At 47.6% G+C, this 25,580-nt stretch overlaps 1 protein-coding gene across 1 annotated transcript; it reads right to left on the bottom strand.

Annotated features, from left to right (window-relative positions):
• Positions 1-25,580, bottom strand: DBH (dopamine beta-hydroxylase). Its single transcript, XM_024206693.2, has 12 exons — positions 25,239-25,580; positions 22,488-22,634; positions 19,345-19,602; positions 18,352-18,528; positions 17,763-17,865; positions 11,281-11,447; positions 9,212-9,355; positions 8,960-8,998; positions 7,592-7,651; positions 6,131-6,258; positions 4,963-5,122; positions 1-135 (listed from the first exon to the last, which is right to left on the bottom strand). The coding sequence occupies exons 1-12, from the start codon at positions 25,578-25,580 to the stop codon at positions 1-3; spliced, it is 1,860 nt and encodes a 619-aa protein (XP_024062461.2).

The raw sequence follows: 25,580 nt of genomic DNA, 5'->3' as shown, positions 1-25,580 counted from the left end.
TCATTCTGCCTTTACCCTGCCTAGGTTGACGAGAGCAGGGGGTGCCGGAGGAGGCCCTAGGGCGGGCTGGCAGCTTGGGGCTGATTCCGGCAGCACCCTGGTGATCCTTGGCAGAGGCTGCTTCTCCCATTCGCCCTGCAGAGAGAGTTAGATGTTAGCAGGTGAACTCTTGGGTCTTTTTGTTCTGTGTTTGTACCGCACCTAGCACGGCGCCAGTCACTGTGATAACACAAATAAATAACGAGAACACGTAGGGGTGGAGGTTAGAGATGGGTCTGGATCAAGAACCAACCTATTCCAAAGTCCGGGGAAGAGGGGGGTGAAGTTAAGATGGTGATTTGTTTCTTTCTCTTTTTTTTTTTAAAGGGGGTCTCGTATTTTTCCCATTCAGGCACAGCACACTGGAGCAACGTATTGCACGCCCTTGGCCCAGCTCCTCAGCGAGTGTCCATCAGCCTCTCTCTGTTACGTCAGTGGAGCTACATGGTTTTACATCAGCTGAGAATCTGCCTGTGATTTTTTTTTTTTAAAGTATTTGACTCTCCTTTGTAACTAGAAGGCACTGCCTAGTGGTCAGAGGGTGGGATTAGAACATCCTCCAAGCCGGGCCCTATTTCTTTGGGGAGGAGAAGCACCATGAGGTAGGCAAGGCAGGATCCCAGCTGAGCTGGAATTTCGCCTGCTCTGGATTCCATAGCATTTGACTCCCAAGCGTCCCCTGGGCAGTTGTATAATACAGCTCGATTTGTGAGTAACGGCCCGCTGAAAATGATGGTCACCTGGTTCCACCCGCTCTCTGCACGCACAGGCAGCTACTGCATTGCGGGCGTTGATCCCTGAGAGCTTGTTCTTTCCTCGCATTCGCTAATGTGCAGCCTAGCTAGATAGAGAGCTTAACGAGCGGAAAGAAGGTAAAAACCATGTGCGACTGCAAATTGCATTCAGTCTGCTGTTAAGACAGAGATAATGAGGGTTGGTCATTTTGGTGCCTGCATGGTAATGAACACAAATGAAATCTGTAGGCTGGCTTCTGCTTTAAGCTCCTGCCCATGGTGTAATTACATTGGCTCCTGAGGGATTGCACTGGTATAAATGCCATCATAATCTGAGGGCGAGCGTCGTTAGGCAGGTACATGCCTGACATGAGACAGAGAGAAAGATTCACACTGAGATTGCAAAGGAACGGAGAGCTGGATCTTGCTGTGTATGCAAAGGCATCCTCTGCCGTGAATGCCCAGGGTGTCCGACGGCTTGTCCCACCCAGCGAGGCCCAACACAAACCGTAGATCTGAACACGTCCAGACTGGGGAAGTCTGCTCCTGAGCATTGAGAGCGCGGCCTGTTTCTGCTAATCAGCCACGGGGTGGGCAGGCTAAGTATGGTCTCCATGGGTTACAGTTTCAAAGAGGAGGCTAGATCATTATCGTTGTTTAACATTAGGTGTTAGGAGTGCAGCTGAGTGTGCACTGGGGCCTCTCCCGGCCATGCCGCCGCTTTGTCACTTTAGCCCTCCTATAAATCTGCACGGTGTTAAAGCCATATAAGAACATAGGATCATTGTACAGTTCCAGTAGCTCTTCAACACGAAGCATTGACCCTACCCCACTTTAACATACACCCGCCCCCCCATAGGATCCTAACTTAAATCCAAAGCGAGGTGTGGTGGATCCGGTTTTGTGGTCTCCTCAGTCATCTCAACCCATCACAGTGGATGGAGCTTTGGGATGTGGACTCAGTCCCTGCTCCCGGAGGAGGTGAGTTCCGTTTAGGGTTAAGGGGTGGGAGAGATGATTGTCCTACACTGGAGCTGCACATCCTGCTTTGGAGAAGTCAGTGACCAGGGTGGCCCATCATTTGTCCCGAATGGCCGTGATTATTCAGGCTGCCTAGGAGCAGAGGGAGAGTACTAGTCCGAAAGAGAAGAGGAACAGAGATCCATCTCCTCTGGAGGCTTTACATAGCCAGGGGCGGGCGACTGCACTGGAATGGCAAACCAACAGGAAAGCTGAAAACGGGCTTTTCCTGAAATGCAGCCCTGCATCTCACCGTGTCAAGTAGGTGTGACTTTGGCACCCACGACAGTGAGGTGCTTCAACAGCACTGGCTAGTCGTTGTGTGAAAAGGCACCGTGTACGCGTCCAATACCCAGCTCTGCCAACGCACCTCACTCCTGAGCTGCAATGCTGCTATTCCAGGCTAGGATCCAGCACAGAGCTGTGACTATATCTCCTAGCCTGCAGCAACCCTGCTATTCCCGGCTAGGACCCAGCAGAGATCTGACACTGTACCTCCTACCCGGCAGCAGCATCTGTGCTTCCAGTTCTGGGCCCCTGCTCAGTTCTGCCACGATTAGAGCTGTGCGAATAACCGAGTTTTTCTGGGTCAGTGGCCACACCGAAAAATTCATTTGGTGTCCACCTGAAATCATTTTTTAATAGTTTGGCTAAACAACAAAAAAATACATAAAAATTAACTTCCGAAAATATTTCGTCTCATTTTTGAGGTTTTTAACCTTTTTAAAAATAAAATGGGTTTAGAATTTGACACAAGTCATTCGGAATCGAAATGTTTTATTTAGAAAATGTGGAAACAAAAGGTTTCTGGATATTTTGTTTTTCTTTTGGCTGACAGAATGTGGTGATTTCAGCACCAATCCACAACATGTGTCTGTTGAAGTGAATACGTGTTTTGGGGCAAAAACAATGTTTTGTCAAAAAAAAATTTCGCACAGCTCTAGCTTACATACCTCAAAGTTTTAGGTAACATCCTCTATTTGTTGTGTTAAGCTACATCAAGGATGTCTAGACCATAAGAATAGTTGTTCGTGTGTGTGTGTGTGTGTTTATAAATCTAAATAAATAAATACTCTACAAGCTCCTGTAGAAGTGGATGTCAGAGGAAAGTGCCCTCTCCTTCACTACTGCAACACACAGCTGTTACCTCCAACTACCTTCTGTGCAGGAAAGGGATTTTAATTTTACTAAATAATTAAAAGCAGAGTTCTTCCGGAAAATCAAGACCGACTTGGAATCACTGAACTGCAGAAAGGCAAGTAGCTAATTAAAAGCTAGTGTTCTCTTGACAGGAATTCTGTGGAATAAATGAGATGTCTTAAAATCCCACTCAGTTAAAAAAAACAAATGGAGAAGGAGGGGGAAGTTCTGGGTCTTTTTCTTTTCTTATTTATGTTTAGACTCCAGATCGCCTGCTTTATGTTAGTGCCGGCTCTGCACTAATTTCAAATTCTCTTCGCAGTTGCCCTCATATAACCCCATTAAATTCAGTGGCTTCAATGGAAGTAACTGAGAAAATCACCCCATGTGGACAGCTAGCACAATGTCTGTGCGCCACTTAAATCCTCAAATTAGGGTTTAACTGGGACATGACTAGTCTGTTCTGGTGCTCTGCACAGGGGCAAATTTCCTCCTGAGAGCAGAATTTGGCCCAGTGAGTTTAACAGGACTCTGCCAGCTCAAATGGAGACTTTGTTAAAACAATCTTATTGGGAGCTGAAGCTCCTCCTTTTAAATCTGTTTTCTGTTTCTCCCCACTGCTTTGGATTACACCTGCTCCAAAAATAATTTCAGGTGTCATCGACAATTCTATTGTCCTGACCTGGGATTGTTTAGCCTGCAGAAGAGGAGAATGAGGGGGGATTTGATAGCTGCTTTCAACTACCTGAAAGGGGGTTCCAAAGAGGAGGGATCTAGACTGTTCTCAGTGGTGGCAGATGACAGAACAAGGAGTAATGGTCTCAAGTTGCCGTGGGGGAGGTTTAGGTTGGATATTAGGCTTTTTCACTAGGAGGGTGGTGAAATACCGGAATGGGTTACCTAGGGAGGTGGTGGAATCTCCTTCCTTAGAGGTTTTTAAGGCCTGGCTTGACAAAGCCCTGGCTGGGATGATTTAGTTGGGAATTGGTCCTGCTTTGAGCAGGGGGTTGGACTAGATGACCTCCTGAGGTCCCTTCCAACCCTGATATTCTATGATTCTGACCAGAAATGGCACTGGGAAGTGATGGTGATAAGGGACCGAAAACTGTGCTCAATCTGCATCATCATCATCCCTTGAATATGGTGTTTTGGATTCAAAGAGCTCAAAAGTACATGATCATTTCACAGGTGGGGAAACTGAGGCACAGAGCAGGGAAGTGGCTGCCCAAAGTCACCCAGCAGCAGAGCTAGGACTGGAACCCAGGTCTCCTGAGTGCCGGTGCAGTGCAGCGTGCTAGTCCCTAGGCCATACTGCCTCCCGGCCTCTGATCTCACTGACTTTGTGTTCAATGGGTTAGTTCTATTGAATTTCCAAAATTCTGAAAATAGCCCTTTATTTTCCCTTGTTTCTGGAGGAATTTCTACTTTAAAGGTGACTTCTGCGAAGTAACTCTAGAAACGGACTTATGCAAATAAGACTCATCTAATTTAATTTACCTAATAACTAGGTGTTTATACTGCGCCCGTCACTGTAGCATTCTACATTCTAACACAGCAACGTCTAGGGCCCAATTTTTAAAGCTATTTAGGATCCTAAAGATGCAGATAAGTTCCTCTTGGGATTTTCAAAACCACGTAGGTGCCTAACTCACTTCAACCCTGCAGTCAAACTGAGTTCTTTACATCTCATGGATCAACACCAGTAAAAAAAAGGTTCTATAGGCCAAACGGTGAATCTGTGGAAAGCCTCCTGTCTTCAATAGCTTTACACGTGCGTCATGGATTGGGCCTCAGTAAGGAATCTGATGAGGCCTGAGAGAAAATGAAATCCATCTCCCACCCCCTTAGCTGTGCCGCCACTCGGCAAGGCTAGGCAGGCGGCACCAAACTTTTTGTTGTCACCAGCCTCAGCACCTCCAACTCTGCATCCGCACAGGGAGCAGCCCTGCTGAGTCCAAAGGGCCTGTTTCAGCAGGGTCACAGTCCAGTTATGCTCTCAGATGGGTGACTTGGAGGGACCCATACATACCGGGAAACGAACCGCTGAGGATTTATTGCAGTGCATAGAGATCGGCGCAAAGTCATAGAGAGATTTCAGAACGTCTCTGTTGAACGCATTCCAAGGGATGGAAGAAAACTGCTGTGTGACGGAGGTCTGTGGGCACATGCAGATCTCCTCGTCGTTAAACCTAATGTGGGAGAAATATCAGTTAAATACACCGCTACCTCGATATAACGCGACCCGATATAACACGAATTCGGATACAACGCGGTAAAGCAGTGCTCTGGGGGGGTGGGGCTGCGCACTCCGGCGGATCAAAGCAAGTTCGATATAACGCAGTTTCAGCTATAATGCGATAAGATTTTTTGGCTCCTGAGGACAGCGTTCTATCGAGGTAGAGGTGTAGTTCAGCAGAGCAGAGCTGTACTGATTCCTCTTCCATGCAGGACGGGGCTAATTCTTCCTTGACTAGGGCCTGATCCTGAAAGGTGCTGAGTGTCCTTAACTCACTGAAAACGGTGACTGCTCAGCACAGCGCAGGACACACTCAGTACCTTATACAATCACAGTCTCCTATATAGGATCTTTGGAGCAGGGACTATCTTTATTTGTGTATATTGGGCCCATTATCAGAACTCAGATCCTGTGACGATGAGGGTTATCTAAGCACCTGGATGTGTGGCCAGAAGTAAAGTGATCTTCAGCAGTCTATAGATTCATCGATTATAAGGGACCATTGTGATCAGCCTGACTTGTGAGCCTCTATAACTTTATTGGGGTTTTACCATTTGCTGCCGTGCGTACTCTATAGTGTTAAGTTCCCCTGTAAACTGAGCATTGGAAAGTGAAGGGCCCACGACCACTTTTGCAAACAATAATGGCTCCCACGTTTCCCCCATGCACCGTGTCTTGCAAGAAGCCCCTCACCAAAAAGATGTCCCCTTCCCAGTGATCTCTCGCCGAACCTTTCTTTTAAAAACAGCCGGTTTGGGGCTTTTGCTAAAGCACGCAAGTATGAATCATTCCTCAGCTCCCCCTGAGCCTGCATGCACCCAGCACTGCTACTGCATAACAGATGTTTTAAACCACGGCATTACCTATTTTTAGTTTTACTAGCAAACAGCTTGTTGTTAATCATCATCCACTCGCAACATGCTCAGGCCCAGCCCGAGCCGTGTGGGGACTCCGTCCGTACCTGTTCACGAGATTAAAATATCTTTGCAGGTAGCCAGAATCCACCGCACTCTTGCATAGCTCCAGCTGCGTCTGGGGGTAATAGTGCACGTAGTTGACGCACATCTCGTCCGTGATGCTAAACCCGCCCTGCAAGAAGAAGGGAAACAAGCGTGGGGGCAGATTTCGGGGCACCCTCCCCAGTCAAAAATAAGCAGCCGCTGTTTATTCCTGTCTCGTGTGCATTATCTGCTCCAGAACACTGCTGTGACCGTTGTTGGGTTTCAAATAGGAAATCTCAGCGACCGAGTTGGTTGGAAAATTTTCCAGGAAACATTTTTTCACTGAAAAATGCCAATTTGGTAAAACCAAAACTGTTCACAGGCAAGGATTGGTTTCGACAAATTTCCCAACTCGAAAAATGTTGGGGAGGGCAAAGGTTTTTAAATTGTCAAAATGTCCCATTTCAACATTTCTGCAACAAAAAGTTTTGGTTCTTCAGTCTGAAATGACTTTTCATTTAGAAACTTTTTTTAAAAGGGCAAAAAATTTAGGGCAAAATAAAAATGAAAATTTCAAATTTTGATTTTTTTTCCTCCCGATTTGGGACTGGAGGATTTTTCAAAATATCAAATATTCTCATGGGATGGGCAAACAGCTTCCCGCTGAACCCTGATGTATGTATAGATGCCATAAAAACCTGATCAACATTAACTGCACTAAACCGTTGTGATTTTACCCAGAGATGTGAACCTCTAAACCAAAGGTCAACACACCCACACACCGAGCATTCTAATCTGTAGCACCCTCTGTTCATCTGGATCTTACCCCTCTTTAGCAGGGACCGATAAACGTGCTAGATTGTGTGGTGTATAATAATATGTAGACTTCCTGCTATCCCTCAGTAATATTTAGCTCTGTCCCTTTAGCTTGCATATCTGATATTCTCTCTTGCTGCAGATATTAGAACACAATGTGACCTTCTTTAATAACAATTAGTAACTGGGATAGTGGCTTGTAATGGGAATTAGAATGACCCACATTCCTTTTCACTTACACCTCTACCTCGATATAAGGCTGTCCTCGGGAGCAAAAAAATCTTACCACATTATAGGTGAAACCGCGTTATATCGAACTTGCTTTGATCCACCGGAGTGCGCAGCCCCGCCCCCCTGGAGCACTGCTTTACCGCGTTATATCCGAATTTGTGTTATATCGGGTCACGTTATATCGGGGTAGAGGTGTATCACCTAAGGAGACTGATCGCAAGGAGTGAACAATTCCTCGACCACTATTCCTCAGGGAAACGGCTGAAGGCCACTTCAGCAAGGTATTTAAGCATGTGTCTAACCTGCAGCACTCAACTAATCCCATTGACCCAGAGTTTCAGCGTACACTGTTGTCAACTGCAACCTTCCACCTGTGTCTCCCTGTCTCGTACGCACATAAACATGTGTGTGCTCGCGTGTGCACGCACACTTACCACAGTTGCTTGGTTCCTGTCCTCTGTGTTGTACATACAGGTTGTTATGAGAACATCACCCTGTGTGTTTAAGCACATATTGCTACAGCATTACATCTGACATCTTATTTCTTATATGCGCAGAGCCATGAATGGTGCCGTGGGAGACCTCTCCCAGATTCCACCCCCGCAGCAGCTTAGTTGACATGTCAGGCAACCTGCTTCCCTTCAACATGCTGGCCTGAGTGTTAGTAACTGTGATGAACACACATTCTCTGAAGGGATGGGTTCAAGTCATTGCCCTGCGAGATTTTCCTCCACCTCCCTACTTTCTAAGGAACTCAGAGCCAGATTTAAGCACCTAAAGCTGCAGCTAGGCGGCTAGTGGCATTGACAGAAGTGCCTAAGCAGGTTAGCTACCTAACTCCCATTAGAGGGGTAGCCGTGTTAGTCTGAATCTGTAAAAAGCAACAGAGGGTCCTGTGGCACCTTTAAGACTAACAGAAGTATTGGAGCATAAGCTTTCGTGGGTGAATGCCCACTTCATACACCCACGAAAGCTTATGCTCCAATACTTCTGTTAGTCTTAAAAGTGCCACAGGACCCTCTGTTACTAACTCCCATTGACTTCCCTGGTGTACAGTCAGGCCCCTGGGTTAACTCCCCTGGAGTTACTAATGAAGCTGGTCAGAACATTTCTACAGCCATGAAATTTTGCAGGGGCATTTGTGAATTTTTCTGTCACGAATGTGTGTTCTGCCCAACTTCGTCTATTCCTGCTGATGATGATAATGTGATGGCGAGATCCCTGGAATAGCTGTTGGACAAATGGGTTCCGATTGTGTATATTTAGTGATCATGCTGACTATTTCTTTCCCGTTACATGTGTATGGTAAGCTCCTGCCGGGGCTGGAGTGCTCCGTGCGGAGGCTGGCTCGTAGCTGGAGGCCGAGAGTCTTCCAGGGCTGGAGACTTGTGGGCAGTAACGCTTGCAGGGTCGCTGAGGGAGATGGGCTAATTCAGCACCATCCGCTCCATGGCTACCTCTCACCGAGTGCCGATGGCGCGTGCAAAGTGAACATTGCCCACGCAGCAACATCAAACCTCACCGTGCAGAGCTGATTTACCTAGCAAGTGCTTAGATGCTAAGGCACTGAGTCCTGTGAGAAAGTCTGTCTGTCTAAGGGTTATCGGCTTCACTTATTATCAGAGCCGGTAGGATAAAATCATGTCAGGGAATCCGATTTTAAAGGCCAGAAGAGACCATTATGATCATGTAATCTGATTGCCCATATAACACAGGCCAAAGAACTTCCCCCAGGTACTGCTATTGAAGCAAAGCGTCTTCTATACTTGGGAGCTGTTGTAGTTCCTTCTGCTGACACTCACCGGGAAGACAGAAACCACTTTCTTTAACATGCGGATCTCCTAAAAGAAGAACAACAACAACGCTGGAGTTAGATGCAACCAGTTCCCCCTTTGCTACCCCATCTTCCCTGTTCAGCGTTGATGAGTCTAGTTAGGAGCAGCACTGAATCCGATTTGCACCCGTGTGTGTGGGAGGTAAGACCGCCCATTGATTGAGGGCAGGGTTGTTTTCATGATGGTCTGATGCTGCGGGCAATGGGGAAAGGAGAGTACCTGGAAGTGAGGGCTGTAGTGATTGTCCGCATTCACAACTTCCCTTTCTCGCCCTTCTCGGGACAAAATCGTCACCACCTTTCTTCCCGTCAGGTGAGTGTGGAGCTGGGAGGCAAAGATGTGGATCCCAGCCGGGGGCAGAGCCTGGAAAAACAATCCCATGGGAATATCCAGGCTTGTACGGGCCGAAATAATGACGAATGATTAAATCAACCAACACCACTCCCTCTTTCCCAAAGAGCTCTCATCAGTGCTCTTGAGGAACTGAGCCGGCTTCCGTGGGAGGGGCGTGGCAGGCACTTAAAGGGACAGTGTCAAGTAATTTTAAATGGAGTTTTGTTTTTATAATCTCTTAGAAGCTTGAAAATAAATGTTATTTTAGCAGTTCAGTCTGTCCAGCCCTGATTTACCGCCCACCACTTTCTAATGCAGCAGAAGCTGCCTTGGCCGGGCACTGTGGGCTTCCTTATGTTTGTTAGCGCACAGCACCAACGATTGTTTTTGGGTAGGGCCTCTAAAAATACTGTTTAAAACCTCCTTGATGTCACAGTGGAAATTGAGAAAACATATTAGAGAGAGATTCCAAATCCAGACCATATTCCCCGTCACGTTCAAATTAAAAATCCCTTGTTTGTTGTTTTTTTCCCTAACTTCTGCTTACCTCTATGTCAGGTCTTTGACAGTGATCTCTTGTGGGCAGGGACCTGCCCCTCCTGAAATGTAGCACATCACAGGTGCCACTGTAACTAAATGTTAAATTAAATTTGGTGATGGCCCTTTAAATGGGAGAAACATAAACCCCAATGGATAGATAAATTGGCAGGTGATTTGTATAATTGCATGGTGCCCATCTACCCAGTGTGCAGTATTCATTTGGCTTGAAAATGGAAGTAGCTTGTGTTGTCTTAGGGAAAAATTACACCTTTTAAGAGTTGAAACTCCAGTAATAAGTTTTCTGAGACAGGGAATGGTTCTTAGACCAGGGAGATTGAGCAGATGGCTGTCAAGAAGAATTGACTTCAAATGGGCTGTCGGCATTTTCTGAACATCTGGAGAACACTCCTTGGTCTTTGTTTTAAACAACATTTGTTATAATGGAACTCCATAGTGCTCACAGTAGAATAGGCTGGAATGTGGGGTTTCTGTTGTACTCACAAGCATTTTATCAGGCAACGAACTGGATGTTGATAGCTCAGTGACTGTAAGGAAGTGAGATCAGCAATACCTCATACACACAGGTGCTTCACCACGAGGGGGAATGTTGTGCAAGGACACCTGTGGTACACCCTATTGCCATGGGAACTTTGATGTCAACCTACCCAGCCCTCACCTACGGGCACAAGGACCCCTTCCCCCATCATGTTACTGCTTGTCAGTCTCCTGTCAATTATAGATTAAATAAGATGCATGGATGTGTTTAGAGCACTGTGGGCATTTTTTGCTACCCCTACACCTAGCATCATTTTTATATTAAAAACATTACAGTTGAAGTATGGGGCTGGGAGCCTGGAAGGCCTGAGTTCCAGTCCCTGTTCTGCCATCGACTCTGGGGCGTTGGGCAAATGGCTTCAACCTCACCTTGTCCTCTATCTGTATGGGAGATTAACAGTGGAATGGGAAAGATACATTCCTCAACGTTGCAAAGCCACTTTAAAAATGCTATTGTGAGGGGTGGGGGACGCCTCACTGCAGCATAAAAGACAGTGAGTTGCTGCAACTTTTCTTTCATTCCCGATTCGCTTTCTTCCAAGAACTGCACAGCAGTGCATGACCTGGGGGTACTCTGGACATACTCCTGCGCAATAGCTACTTACTCCATCAGTACCTGGCCCAAGCCGGGGAAGCGAATGATCCAACCAGCGGACCAAATTCGGTGATGAATCCTGGCCACCTGGGGCACACTGCACAGACGCTAAGGAGAAGAAGCTACTTCCTGGCCAGTTCCTCTAAAGCTCAGTCATCTCATCCAAGTAAACACAAGCACTTGGGCCTCTCTTGGCATAGACATGCCTCATGCCGCTGAGTTGGAAGAGCTGGTGTGGACCTCTGACAGGCCCTAGCGTACTCACCACTTGGGTGCATTTATCTGTGCAGTACCCGTTCAGGAGGAAACCAGCTTCCCCAGGTGGGATAGCCATCACCGGCGTGTAGACCAGGCCCAGCTCCATAATGCCAGCGTCATAGCGTCTCAGCGTGGCTGTGTAATAAAGGCGAATCCCCGAGGAGTCCTGGCGACCTGGCGAGGCAAGAGAACACGACGTGACACCGCGTTGCAAATCGCAGCGGGAGTAAGAGTCGCACGTGGGGAAATGTCAGACATGAAAAATTAAACTTCAGCGCACTAAGCGTCAGGAGAGCAGCTCAGTTCTTCCATTTGCTGGCTGACTGCATTCATTCCTTGTACTCGTCTTGTTCTACTCCCCTCTCTCCATAGGCAGTTGTACCTGCAGCAAGAGACTGGACTAAATGGTCTGCAAATACATGCCTGGTTATCTGGAAAGGTCACCAGCCCAGGGACCGGCAGCTCACTAAGAGGAGAAGGGGGAATCAAATGGGAATGTCTTTGGAAGCCCACGTGACTCCACAGCAGGTAGGAGTATGTTTGGGAGGCAGATTTTGGAGGGACCCAGAACTCAGTTCAGACCTAGGGGTGGGAAGTCTCTCTCTCCTCTTGCCTTTTGCAGCCCCACCCTGGTTCTGAACTAGGACTCTCCATGCTCAAGTTGCAGAACTTTTATCCCAGTTTGGGGCTGAACTGTAGCCTGACGATGCAGCCCGAGTAAGGATGGGCATGTAGCTTCACTGCCCCAAGAGCAGGGCAGGAACCAGCCTGTGACTGAGACACAAACGAGAGCCTGGTTCCCCACTAGCGCCATAGGGGATGTACGCTGTGATTGCCCTATTCTGAGCAGCTTGCTTCCCAGTGCACTGGCTTGCATGCAGGAAGGGGGTAGGGTAGGAGCCAAAGCTCCCCCCACTCCCCATCCCTACCCAGGTGGGCGGGAGAATCCCGTGCAGGGACCGGCGATGTGGGAGTATCTCATGCTGAGGAGTAAGAGGGCTCCTTGCTTTCCCTCATTCCCCTGTGCAGTCCCAAAACCAGGCTCATAACGGAGCCCTTTATGAATTAGAGACATTTGGCCCAGAACCCATTTGTGTCCCCTGGGTTCCAAAAAAAGCTCTTCTAGCAAGTCTTGGTGCTGATTGGCGTGAGCGTCCCCCCTGCAGCATGATGAGATCTGCTCGAGGACTGATTTGGGGGGAAGTTCTCTGGTCTGAGCTATGCAGGAGGTCGGGCTAGATGATCACAATGGTCCCTTCTGGCCTTGGGATTTATGAATGGACAGCCATCCAGTACATTCCAATGAAGGCTTCTGTTTTCCCTTGCGGAGTGGGGAGAACCTTCCTCCCAATTACCAAGGCCAGTGAATAGCCTGCTTGCAAATCCCACCCAAGAGATGGTGCCTTTTTTATTCTGTACCTTTCTGCTTCTCTTCTGCCCCCAACAAACTATTCTGGACCCAGCCTAGACTGAGATTTGAACCTCCAGTTGTTGAAAGGATGAGATTCTTGTTCTGTACTCTATATCGCCCTGGACTGGAATGCAGCACCTATCTGAATCCATCATCTCCCTAGTCTCCTGGCTTCCTCCCCAAACATGCATCAGCTCTGAGCATCCCACTCATTACAACCAGGTTCCGTTAGCAATTAATTCATGAAATTACTGCTATGCCTTCAGGTAAGTTCATAGCCTGAAGGGAGAGCAGAGCCACCCTTCCTGAGATTAGAAGGGAGTAAGCCAGCATTTCCCAGCGAAATGAATTTGCCCAGGAAATGCCCCTGGATCTGGACTGAACCTAGGGCATTTGGGGGCCCTCTAATTTTTCTTTCATGCACGTGACGCATTCCATTTTATTCCATTCAGGTCCTTGTGTTCATGGTATGCGAGCACCTTCCAACAATGTATAAAGCAAGGTGACTAGCATCCGTCCTTCCTTCTCCATGCCTCTCCCCAGGTGGAAAGTTGTGTGCAGTTTGGATGTGCTAGGAGCTTTGGTTAGCGTAGTCCATCCTGCATGCCCTGTTTTTTGGGCGAGCAAATGATAAAGAGCCCAGAAGGACAGGCCTGGGAATTCTTCTGAGAATGCTCTTGGGAATTTGGGAGATCGTATCTGTTCTAACTGGATGGCTGTTACAAAAACCAAGGCTATGTTGTTATTGGTAGGGTGTGTGTTAGGGTGACCAGACAGCAAGTGTAAAAAATCGGGACGGGGGTGGGGGGGTAATAGGAGCATATATAAGAAATAGCCCCCAAAATCGGGACTGTCCCTATAAAATTGGGACGTCTGGTCACCCTAGTGTGTGTGTGAGAGAGTGGGATTGGGTGTGTGCAGTTTTTTTAACTTTCTAGTGCCAAGCTGGGGTGGTGGAAGCGATTATGGAGATTAAGGGCTGTGAAATGTGTACTGTGATATAACTTCTACTCGGCTGATGGCGTTCCGCCCCCAGGCTGTAATTAACAGAGAAGATCCTGGCGCTCTCTTAGTGAAATGTCACTGCATAATGCCCCCTCCCCCCCGGGTTACTGATCCTGTCTTAACCCTCTGCAAACTGATCTGAGCGAAGAAAGAGTTTCAGCTCTGGGAAAAGCAGAAAGGGACTCCAAGGCTTGCCATCGGTTCTTGTGCACCAATCCTTCTCACCAGAGCCCAACAGAAAGACACTTGTGAGGCTGCAGGGTTTGGATAAGATTTGCAGCGGGTTGGGTTTGCTGCCTCTCTCGGAAAAACCCTCCAGCGGTAACTCTGCATGAGGCTGTGTGTTAGCCTTGGATCGTGATTGCTTTTCACTCCCCTCAGGCAGGGGAGCGTGACTGGTGATGAGATGCCACCCTGAGGCCTAGGCCTCGTCTACACTAGAAAAGCTTGCAGGTAGAGCTCTACCAGTAAACCCTCCTAGTGGGGATGCGGCTCATACCGGAAAACAGGGCTTTTGCCAGTATCGTTTATACCAATTCTCCAAACAAAATAAACTCGACTAGTGAAAGGACTTTTTGCTGATATAACTGCATCTACACTAGGGGGGTTGCCAGTAGAGGCTCGTCATTAAAAAAAAAAAAAAATCACATCCCTGAGTGACGTTATTGGAATTGGAAAAGGTTCAGAAAAGGGCCACAAAAATGATCAGTGGTATGGAATGGCTTCTGTATAAGTAGACATTAATAAGATTGGGACTTTTCAGCTTGGAAAAGAGATGACTAAGGGGGGATATGATTGAGGTCTATAAAATCATGACGGGTGTGGAGAAAGTAAATAAGGAAGTGTTATTTACTCCTTCACATAACACAGAACTAGGGGTCACCAAATGGAATTAATAGGCAGCAGGTTTAAAACAAATAAAAGGAAATATTTCTTCACACAACGCACAGTCAACCTGTGGAACTCTTTGCCAGAGGATGTTGTGAAGGCCAAGCTCAAAAAGGAACTAGATAAGTTCATGGAGGATAGGTCCATCAATGGCTATTAGCCAGGATGGGCAGGGATGGTGTCCCTAGCCTCTGTCTGCCAGAAGCTGGGAATGGGCGACACGGGATGGATCACTTGATGATTACCTGTTCTGTTCATTCCCTCTGGGGCACCTGGCATTGGCCACTGTTGGATACTGGGCTAGATGGACCTTCGGTCTGACCCAGTCTGGCCGTTCTTATGTTCTTATGACATTGCTATACCAGCAAATGTTTCAAGTATAGACCAGGCCTTCATCCCAAAGCGTGGAGGGACACAAACTAAGCATGGCACAGTCCTGCTGGCTCTTTTGCCAGCAGGGTCAACAGGCATAGAAGGGGGCTTTGTCCAGTCCTTTTGGAGGGACGGTTGAAAATACAGATGATCACTTGGGGAGCCTTTCTGGGGTGGGTTTGTCCGGATGGGAGCACGGAGCCCTTCCCCAGTGAAGACTTTTTCTCTCCAACAATGGGAATAAAAAGCAGAAATTGCAGCCACCCTGGCAGCTGTGTGGGTAGAAGTGCGACAAATCTCCAGCCCGTCTGGGAGGGATATTGGTGTAACCCACCTTCCGGTGACTGGGCTGCATAAGAGATGTAGGCGTTGATGACTGCTTCCAGCTAAAGGACTTAGACCTCTAGCACAAGTAGTTGAAGCTCATGCTTTCAGATCTGCAGGTTTAGGGTTAAAGCCCCACTGTACGGCTCAAGTGAAATCAGCTGCATTATGCACCCTATTTACGTTGCTACTAGAAGGGTAGAGAACAGTGCGGCTGTAGGTGAAGCAGTTCTGATGATGCCACTGTCTCTGTGACACATGGTCAACTGGTGATTAGAGCAAGAGCATGGGCGACAGGACTCCTGGGTTCTCTTAACAGCGAAAACAATGTTAGCACCAATGGTTCCCCCCCCGCCAGCCCTTGGCACGTTTTTCAGGTGTGAGCTGTAAAGGGAAAGGCCGGATTAGCCAGGGCCAAGAGGGCTCGTACTTATTTATGAGTATCTGTCTCTGGGTTGGATTCATCAAACAGATCAGAATAAATGGGGCGAAGTTATTGGTTAAAAGGAAAAAGCGGTTAAAATAATGAAAGGAGCGAGCTGTATATTTATAGACGTGTTGCTTCTCGAGTCTCGGAATGTGAGATGATTGATCTGCCGTACATATGCTCTGGCCTCCTAAAAATACTCTGGGATATTCATGAAGTGAGTTGATTTGATGTAAATGGAGAAATTTGGTAATTTAGTGGAGTTTTTAAAAAATGTGTCGACTGTCAAAGGTATCAAACAAGAAATGCTATTTATTCACTTGGAAATTGTCTCCCCCATCCCACTCCCACCCAGACTTCTCCCTCGGTAATGAAATTCAGCCCCAGTGTTTGAGAGCAGTGGTGGAAAGACCAAGAGTTTGCATACCTGGGAAAGGAAGATGTTTTCACTCCCCACAGGCAGGAAGGATGGTCTAGTGGTTATAGCATTAGCCTAGGATTTGAGGCACCTGGGCTCAAGTCCTTGCTTGGCCATGGGCTTCCTGTGTGACCTTGGGTAAGTCCCTTAGCCGCTTTGCGCATCAGTTCCCCAGCTGTATAATGGGGGTAACAGCACTGCCCTATCTCACCGAGGCAATGAGCTCAAATACTATGGTCAGAGGTCCCTATAAATATGGGGCAAAGAATGTGCAGCCTAATTCTGAGGTTGCCTTGTCCAGGGCTAGTAATCATTATTCTTAGGGTCTATTTCTGCCACTGTGTGTGACATTTTGGGCAAGTCATTTAACCACTCTGTGCCTTAGTTTCCCTATCTGTGAACTGGGGGTAATAATGCTGACCTGCCTCCTGGGGGCGGAGGGGTTGGGAGGCTAACTTAATCGTCTGAGCATTTTTAGATCCTCAACTGAAAGGTAAGATAAGTGCCCAGTATTAACCATTTATGCTCTTGTTATTTATTCCCAGCCAGGATATCTGTTTATAATGAGGCTAGTCTAGCTGGGAACTATTTCAGGTAGACCACTCCAAAACGACCTCTTAACACTTAACAGGTGGCTCTGCAACCTTGCTTCTGTGCAGAATTTCTGTGTGTCTCTCTCGATGTGATTGTATTTGGTTAGGCAAATAACTGCCTGAAAGCTCCAATGTTATTGGCTTCACGTTCTGTTTGGAAAGACTACGAAGAAATGTTTCCATCTGCACCTTCCAATCTGAGGGACTGATAACTTTGCTTTGAGCCAGGCATGGTGAAGGCAGAAGTTCAACAGCTCTGCCAAGGCTTCTCAGTCCAGATCTGAAAGGTCCCTTTGTACCCACCCCTGGCTACTGCAGTCCTGAACCGTGCATAGCCTGCCAGTTGTGCTGCATGGTGCCAGACTGCATGGCAAGTTTGCAGCGTGTAGGGGCTCATACGAGGGAGAGCACAAGCCAAGCCAGACAAGGCTGGGGAGATTGGGATCCAGACCAAACCTCTCCTATCTGTGAACAAGTCTCACAGGCAGGGCCTTTTGCATGAGGTCTCCAGTATTTCTTGGCCTCAGCTGGGTTAAAAGTACAGGGCCCTGTGCTGACATGAGCAGAGAAAGCGGAACCCAGCAGAGTCTAGCTAGTAGGTTGTAAAAGTGAGGGCTTGCTTTCCCCACGTCCCACTGGCAGCCCCGCTAGGGTGCTTTGCTGGGTTGAGGCTCTGCAGGGATCTGGGTAGGAGCTGCTTTCCATGACATGTTCCCCTGCTATGCCTCACCTGCCTCTACTTAAGGCAATGATGTCTGGCTGCAGGCCGGCACCCCTCTCCCTGAGCTGGGGGTGTGTGCAGGTATAGACAGCCAGTCCTTTAGGGAAACGTGGGTTCCCTTGCCGGTGAATGAGCCTGGGAGGGCAGGATGCCATCCCACAGGAGGACAGCCTGGGAGTGTTCTGGCCTCAGTATATTAGTGCCTGGGGAACAATAAGCTAAAGAGCTTTTATAGATTTTTTTTCCCCCTTGGGTCAAGCTGCGCTCAAGAGTCTGGCATGTACGTGAGTTGCTGGCCCCATATCCATAGGCCCCTGAAGGCTTGCTTACCTTTGAACACCAGAGGGTTGTGGTAGTGAATCTCGAGCCGTAAATATTTGGAGGAGCCCGGACCGCCAAAGGCAAGTCCTGCCTCTTCTGGATAGTAGAAGGCCTGTAAGCAGGAGGAGGAGAGAATGTGAGCAGGTTGTGTGCAGCCGATCCATGGAGCCAGGCAGAAAAAGCTAGAGAGGAAAGTATGGAAGGGGGAGATCATTCTCTGGCCCACAACTGTGTCTCATCCCAAACGAGTGTGTGAACGGCTAGGTGTCTGCCACTCTGACAGAGCGTTCTTATACTGCATGCGTATGGGAAGGACCCTCAGCTGGTACAAACTGGCATAGCTCTGGTCACTTCAGTGATACCAGCTAAGGATCCCGCCTATGCCCGAGGTCTGGGTGGGGGGCGGGGATATTAAACAAGAATGAGCCCAAACCCCAATACTGGGATCCAGATTTTGAGCACCACGAAATGTCAGGGGTGTTCACATCCCAGGGCTTGGTCCTGATTCCTCTCTGATATGAAAGAAAGTGAGACAAAAGAAAAGCATCTGAAATGAATGTGAGAGTCGGTGCACCCGCCACGGCTCTCGTTTGCACACCTGAGCGCCCATGGCCCACGCTGCAAGCACGTGTCTGCAGTAGTTCAGTCGGTCCGGCTTCATCTTGGAGTCACAGGGCCCGTTGTAATGTGGAAAGCTGTCAAATTCTGCAGCACACTGGAAGACTTCCATATGATGGACTATAGCTTCATTGCCTGCCGTGATCACTGGCTCATACTACAAAAGGGGCATCCGAGAAGAAGGCACAAGTATTAATAATGGGTGATAAGGACCTTACAATTATCTGAAGTTCCTATCACCATACTATCTCTGTTTCTATATAGTAACCACATACAATATCTCAAAACGCTTTACAAACTTCTTGTGTTTAGATGGAGATACCGAGGATATAGATGTCTGGCTTCACCCACCACTGAAAGGCAGCCACCTCTGATGCAGAATGTGGAAGCTGTTCAACAATGTCCAGCAATGATATACAATGGTTGAAGACTGGAAGTGAAGAAAACTGTATCCAGGTGGAATGTGTTTCCAACCGCTACATCATATGACAAGAAACTAAAAATACATCTTACACTTTCCTTTTCCATACAAGCGATCGCTGTAGTGCCTGTTGTGACAATTCAGGAGAGAAGAGCAGTGCTCCTGTCCACAAAGTTCCCACCTCCTGCCACCCTGCTGAGAAGCCTTTGGTCTTTGGATTCTGCAGCCAGTAATAGGGGGAATCCTAGTGGACATTGCCATTAGGAGAGAGGTCATGGAGGAAGGCTGGGTGTGGGGATACCAAGCCGTGGGGAAGCTGCTATGTGGCTGATACCTCTGGAAGGTGCAGCCTTGAGAAAGAGGAGGACCTCAAGGATTGGCTTTGGAGCACAGAGAGCACTGTTTATCCAGGATGCTGGCCAATGAATGAAAGAATAGAGGAACACCTCCACTAGAGGCTAAGGGGATGGAGACAACTTGCCTGAGCTTTAACAGATTAGCTATAAGGAAAACATCCCTGTTCTCCTACAGAAAAACTCTCCTCCTTCTTACCATGACAATGTGATGTCTTGGGAAGCTGTCTGGAAGCTCCACCATATAACACCAGTATGTGGTCTCTTGGCTGGGAATGACCACGTCAGGGGCTCTGATCTCCATGGTCTTCATGTCCCTGGGCAGTTCCGGGGTACTAATGTTGGGTTTCAGCAGCTGCACCCTCTGCAGCCCCTTGTGGAGGGCAGAGATGTTGATGGCTTGGAGAGAACGGACTGGCTTCTCAAGGATCCCGTAGATAAGATGCACGGTACCATCCTGAAATGAGAGAGAAAGGACACTGGCATAGCAGGGAAACCTGCAGAACAGGAGAGCTCGGAACTGCCTGTGTAGTTTTTAGTGCCCTGAGAGCTGGGGTGAGTCAGGCAGGGTCATGCTACCTCTCAGGCATGGCAAATTTGAGAGCCCACTGTTACTTTGTGTCTGGGTCACTGCCATGTTGCAGGGTGCTGCTTAGAATGACATTACAGATTTAGGGGAATCTGGCTGATATTATTTCACTGCATTAATCCCTGATCAGAGGCAGTTCCCTACTAATTTAGATGGTTTAAATTGATTTCTTCAGAGTGTATCAGCTCATGGCAATTCCAGCTCATGTCTAGATATAATAAATTAATACATACACATTAACCGTGAAATATACTGCTCCCCCTTCATAAACAAGGGTCTCTCTCTCTCTCTCTCTTTCTCACTCGCACATATGCACACCCAGAGAGAGAGACAGTTTCTGTTAGCAGGTCTGATCTAGAGACTGTTGTAGCCGGTGGAAAGACTCCTGTTGATTTCAGTGGGCTTTGGATCGGTGGCAGAGATGGGAATAAGTATGAACAATTTTTTTCCCACACAGACACACACCCAAAAAAACAAAAAAAAACTATGCAATTTTTTTCACAGATTCCTTTCACACAAGTTCACACACACTCTCTCTTCCTCAAAAGGTTGCACTATTTGGGGAGACTTTAGATTTCTCACCACGGAGCATGCTTTAAAAAAAAAAAAAAGCATGTTGGCTTGAAAATTTCATCGTCACCAAAATCTTTGTCCTGATATGAAACCAATATCTGTTCCCGCTCTTAGTCCTCGACTCACGCTACTGCAGGGGTTCTCCGCCTTTTTCTTACTGACCCCCGCACCTCCACCCCCATGGTCCACTTGTGCCCAAGAACTGGTTTTCTGCATATAAAAGTCAGGGCCGGCGTTAAGGGGTAGCAGGGCAATTGCCTGGTGCTCCACACCACAGGGGCCCCCGTGAAGCTACATTGCTCAGGCTTCAGCTGCAGCCCCAGGGGTTTCAGTCCCATGTGGTGGGGCTTTGGCTTTCTGCCCTGGGTCCAGCGAGTCTAATGCTGGCCGTGCTTGACGGCCCCCCAGAAACCTGCTCGGGGTCCCCCAGGTGGCCCTGGACCCCTGGTTGAGAACCACTGGTCTACTGGACCATACTCCCTCTTGATGACACAATGCTTGTCCCTCCTAGACATCCAGAATAGGACATTTTTCCCAAAAATTCTGCCATTTCACAGAAGTTCAATGAACCCAAAACCAGACAATTTCATTGGAAAAGTTTTTTGTGACTGTACCTCAGCATGAGATACCCTCTTTGCAACTCTGAAAATACCTGGCTCCACATTGTGATGTGGAGTGATGCAGAAGATGTATTTAAATAGAGCCAACGTACTTCATGGGAGCGGATGACGGGAACCGGATAAACTCAGTATATTATGGAGATTTATAAAGAGTTGTACTGGATTGTGTAAACATTATTTAAAGCTCTCCCGTTTAAAAGGGATGAATGTCTAATGTTCTCTTACAAATAGCATGTGGGAAGTAGACCCGCATAGATGAAAAACTGGGCATCGTACCAATGAACTGTTGATTTTCAGTTACTTGTTTTAGTGGGGGAGGGGAGGAATCAGTTGAATTGGGGGTGAAAAGGTAGAGCGCTCTCTATCTAATCTAATCATCTTTATACTGCCCTTCGTCACCGGGGTATTTGAGCACCTTCCCCATACCATCGGTAGCCATAGCAAAGGCCCTACTGGACTTTGTGAACTCTCTGGCATTTTTCTCCCTTTTTGGGTTCCAAACTTTGCCTGGGGTGGGGTTGTTGGTTTGCTTGGGGATTTTTTTTTGAAAGATTTTCTTAATTTCTTGCGTGTTCAGAGGGGTGGTAGTAGGGTGACTAGACAGCAAGTGTGAAAAATCGGGATGGGGTGGGGGGGTAATAGGAGCCTATATAAGAAAAAGACCCAAAAATCGGGACTGTTCCCTATAAAATCGGGACATCTAGTCACCCTAGGTGGTAGGGGATTAAGGGTAGAAAGGGTGTCAGCATTGTGAGTGCCATTGGCAGAAAGGCTTTTTCCCAGAGGAAGGTTTTGCCGTGTTCCCTAACGATGGTCAGACTCTGGATTCGAGACGTACTCTCCTGCCTCTGATGCCTTCCAAGAGAGTCTAGACCATGAACAGTAGTGGAGAATGCAAGGATCTCCACATTACAAGGGCACAAATGCAAAGCCCAACAATAATAGTTTGCACATACCTAGCTCCTTTGAGCCAAAGCAAACCCATTTTATCCAAGGATCTCCTCCTCGCGGTGAACTAACCCCCCCACCACCACCCCGTAAGTAGTATCTCTGTTTCACAAACGAATCACAGAGGGGTGAGAGCCAACACGTCTGCGGTCACACCGCAACTCACTGCCACAGGCAGGGACCTGATTCTGATGTCACCCGTTTTACACCAGTATAACTCACTGATTTCAGTGGAGTTACTCCTAATTTACACCAGTGTAAGCACGATCAGAAGCCCAGGTGCCCTCGCTTTCAATCCAGAGCACTCGTCATGCTGACGTTTGACCCAGAGCTCTGACCTGGTTCCTAGAGCACAAGTATTTAAACAGCGCCAGGGCGCACACTGGGTGAAATCCGGGCCCCAGTGAAGCCAACGGGATTTTTTCTATTGACTTCAGTAGGGCCAGGATTTCACCTATTTGTTATCAGTTCAGTCCTGAGCTCCCAACGATAAGTGATCCCAATGAGACTATCTGCCAGGATGGCACAGCACTCAGAGTCCAGCCCATCCTGTGAACAGGAGAAATATTGAGCTGGCACTTTGCCTCTGCCCATGGCTAGGCGCTGCAGTACCTCTATAAGGTAGTCCTTCGGATCACAGGTGCTGAAGGCTCTTTTGAAGACCAGGTAGAGTCCCTCGGGGGTTCTGTGCGCTTTGAGAAGCTGGTAGTCCTGCTGGGAATCCAGGTGAAGCTGCCCTTTCTCATCACTCCACGCATCCTGCAGAGGAGGGGGGGGAAATCCTTATAAACAGTTAGGACATGATGCTTTGCCAGCATTATTCAGTCTTAGTGGGACTGTCTTTTTGCTCTGTGTGTGTACAGGACCTGGCACTCCGGGGTCCTGGTCCATGACATGGGCTCCTAGCTGCTGCTGCAATACAAGTAAATAACATCTCGATCAGGGGCATTTCACCAGGGATACATAGAACAGCAGAGTGACAGGAGGAGTAAATCTGACCCAGAATTTGTACGGCACAGAAAGATTTGTAGGGAGGCAAGATGCATCGTTTGGTGTATGGGGGTGGTGTTTACTAAGCACAGCTGATGTTAGTAACTTCTGAAAAGGACCTAACTTTTTATGTCAGCAACATCCATGTTCCTTTAAACAAAGGACTGGATTTCTGACCAGCAGCACAGAGGTAGGAAAATCCTGCAGGGATTTAAGAAGGTATTGCACCTGTTTGTGCTGCAACATTTTTTTTTTCAAAGACTTTTCTCATAGACCAGCTGCCTCGTGGCTTAAGGTCAGACACTCATAGACTCATAGACTTTAAGGTCAGAAGGGACCATTATGATCACCTAGTCTGACCTCCTGCATGATGCAGGCCACAAAAGCTGACCCACCCACTCCTGGAATAATTCTCTCCCTTGACTCAGCTGTTGAAGTCCCCAAATCATGATTTAAAGACTTCAAGTCGCAGAGAATCCTCCAGCAAGCGACCCCTGCCCCATGCTGCGGAGGAAGGCGAAAAACCTCCAGGACCTCTGCCAATCTACCCAACCTTTCCTTGGAGGACTCTGGGGATGACCCAGCAAACCTCTGTTCGTATTCGTAAACCGTAATCATCTGCAGCCAGAACCTGTTCTACAAATAGTGCCAATGAACGCAGCAGGACTACTCCAAGAGTAAGGTGCTGCTGGGCATTGCACATGGGTGGCAAAACTGGCCCAATAAGCAATCTTGGGTTTAAAGATGTAGAGGATCAGAGCCTAAAACTTGCACTGGTTCTGGGAGTATGAACTGGGTTACTGAGTATGTCTCCAGTAGGTCTCTTTCACTTACTGGGTGTAGGAAGAGACTGGGAAATATCTCATTGCGCATACTCCATTGGAGTAGCCACTGATTTAATTTCATTTTATTTTTGTCTGAGAAATAAAAAGGAATAGACATCCTGGCATCATTTCAGCTTGAAGTGTAGAATTGTATTCCTTGAACATATTGGTCGAGGGGTGGGGAGGGGGGAAGAATCAAGCATGGCATTTGTTTTCACAGAAATGCGTTGCGCAAATTAATCTTATAGTATCTGGAAAGGTTAAGCAAATTTGGATCTTTTAGCATCTGACAAACACAACCAGAAGAAAGACTGCTGGGGAGAGAGATAATAGTGTACAGATTTCTATAAATCTGCATGCAGTAGTTAAAAGATGCTCCCAAAATGGGACTAGAAGTCAGAACGCTGACTGCTTTTGAATTGAGCACTGTGCATCTTACAATGAACATGTGAAAACCATACTAGAAATGTTCCTTTATGTTCTTTTTTTTAACCCGGTGTTTTGCAATCCTGTAGCATTCAAGTCTTCTCATATCGGTGATTAGCTGGTAATTAGTGAAAAAACTAGCACACCTCGTAGTGTCCCAAACCCTCCTTTTCATCCTTCTATTCTATTGTAGATTGTGTTAGTGACAGTTGGTAAATTCAAATTCATCAGAAAAAATCTGGATTGAGCTCTACCTTCAAATAAATTTACAATGAGCCCAGGCCAAAGCCCTGGGGATGGTTCCTGTGATTTGTTATTTCAGATACACACCTATTGTAAAGAAAAATTAAAAAGTAACAAACACTGATCGTGTAGCAAAAGATGATAATTTGCACTTCTAAAATCAAACAGCAAAATCAGAAATTAGCTCCCGAGCTGCCTGTCTAGCATTCGGCATTTTTGTCCACCCAAAATGCATTTGCATGTTTAATTTCTTCTAGTACTGTGCTGCTGGCAGCAGGCGGTCAAATTGTATTTTCCAAAGTCCTGTTGATCTTTGCTACAGCTTCAAATCTGACTTGCATGCGGCTTATTGAGGCTGGCAGAGCAGAGCTTCTGGATGATCACTTTTGCACTTTCTCGATGTCATTAACTGGAGTTGTGGTTAATTTTTAATGCGACTGACAGAAGCGCACAAGCGAACCAAGTTGGTGACGCCTCATGCGTGTGTGCATGGTGTAGCTGCTGATATACAGCCGTCTGTTACAGTACTTTGGAAATAAATTTCATAAAGATACTGGGGTCAAGTAATGAGAGCAGTTGTTAGCTCCTCTGATAGTCTAACTAGTCTATTCTGTTCTGTTTCAGATCCTATACCACACTCATCACTGTGGTATGTGAGCCCTGTATCCCTTTGGAATAAACCTCCAAGCACCTGTTAACCACCCACAGCTAAACGTACAGACCAAACCTGAAGGTCTCACTCAGCCCGCACTCCCCTGGACTCCACTGAGATCTAGGTACAGTCCAATCCTTTCCCACTGCAGAGCAAAAATTACCCCAGGATTGGACTCCCTGGACAGGCAGCCGAGGTTGGAAGCTTGGCAATGTGCAAGCAGCTTACCCCAAAATAGGAACTGTGCCCGTCGCTCCAGAGCACGGCCAGGTCCGCGTTCTCAAACTCGCCCCTGTCCGACATCCCGAAGAGCAGCCCGAATTTTGGCTCCTTGACCAAGAGCTGGAAATGTACCACCTGCTCCGGGTAGCTGACGTTCCACGAGAGCTCCAGGAAACTCTGGGGATCCAGGGGCACCTTGTAAGGGAAATAATTCTCCCGGGGAGCTGTGCCTTGCAGAGCTACCACCAGGATGACCAGGAAAACCATAATCATGGTGAAGTACATGGAGGCCACTTCCCGGAGCCTGAAACTTGGGCAGGGGGATCTCTTGTTCCCGGTGGTCCGCAT

This window comes from Terrapene carolina, unplaced genomic scaffold, assembly GCF_002925995.2.
Source record: "Terrapene carolina triunguis isolate 2854851 unplaced genomic scaffold, T_m_triunguis-2.0 Scaffold238, whole genome shotgun sequence".
Classification (NCBI taxonomy): Eukaryota; Metazoa; Chordata; order Testudines; family Emydidae; genus Terrapene; species Terrapene triunguis.
This window is presented reverse-complemented; position numbering and strand designations above follow the sequence as displayed.

Excerpts from the sequence above, each read along its gene's own strand:
- DBH (XM_024206693.2), bottom strand. The coding sequence starts at position 25,580 with ATGCGGACCACCGGGAACAAGAGATCCCCCTGCCCAAGTTTCAGGCTC. Across the intron at positions 19,603-22,487 it reads CGAAGGACTACCTTATAGAG|GATGGTACCGTGCATCTTAT; the intron begins GTACTGCAGCGC and ends CTCTCATTTCAG. Across the intron at positions 8,999-9,211 it reads ACTACAGCCCTCACTTCCAG|GAGATCCGCATGTTAAAGAA; the intron begins GTACTCTCCTTT and ends TTCTTCTTTTAG.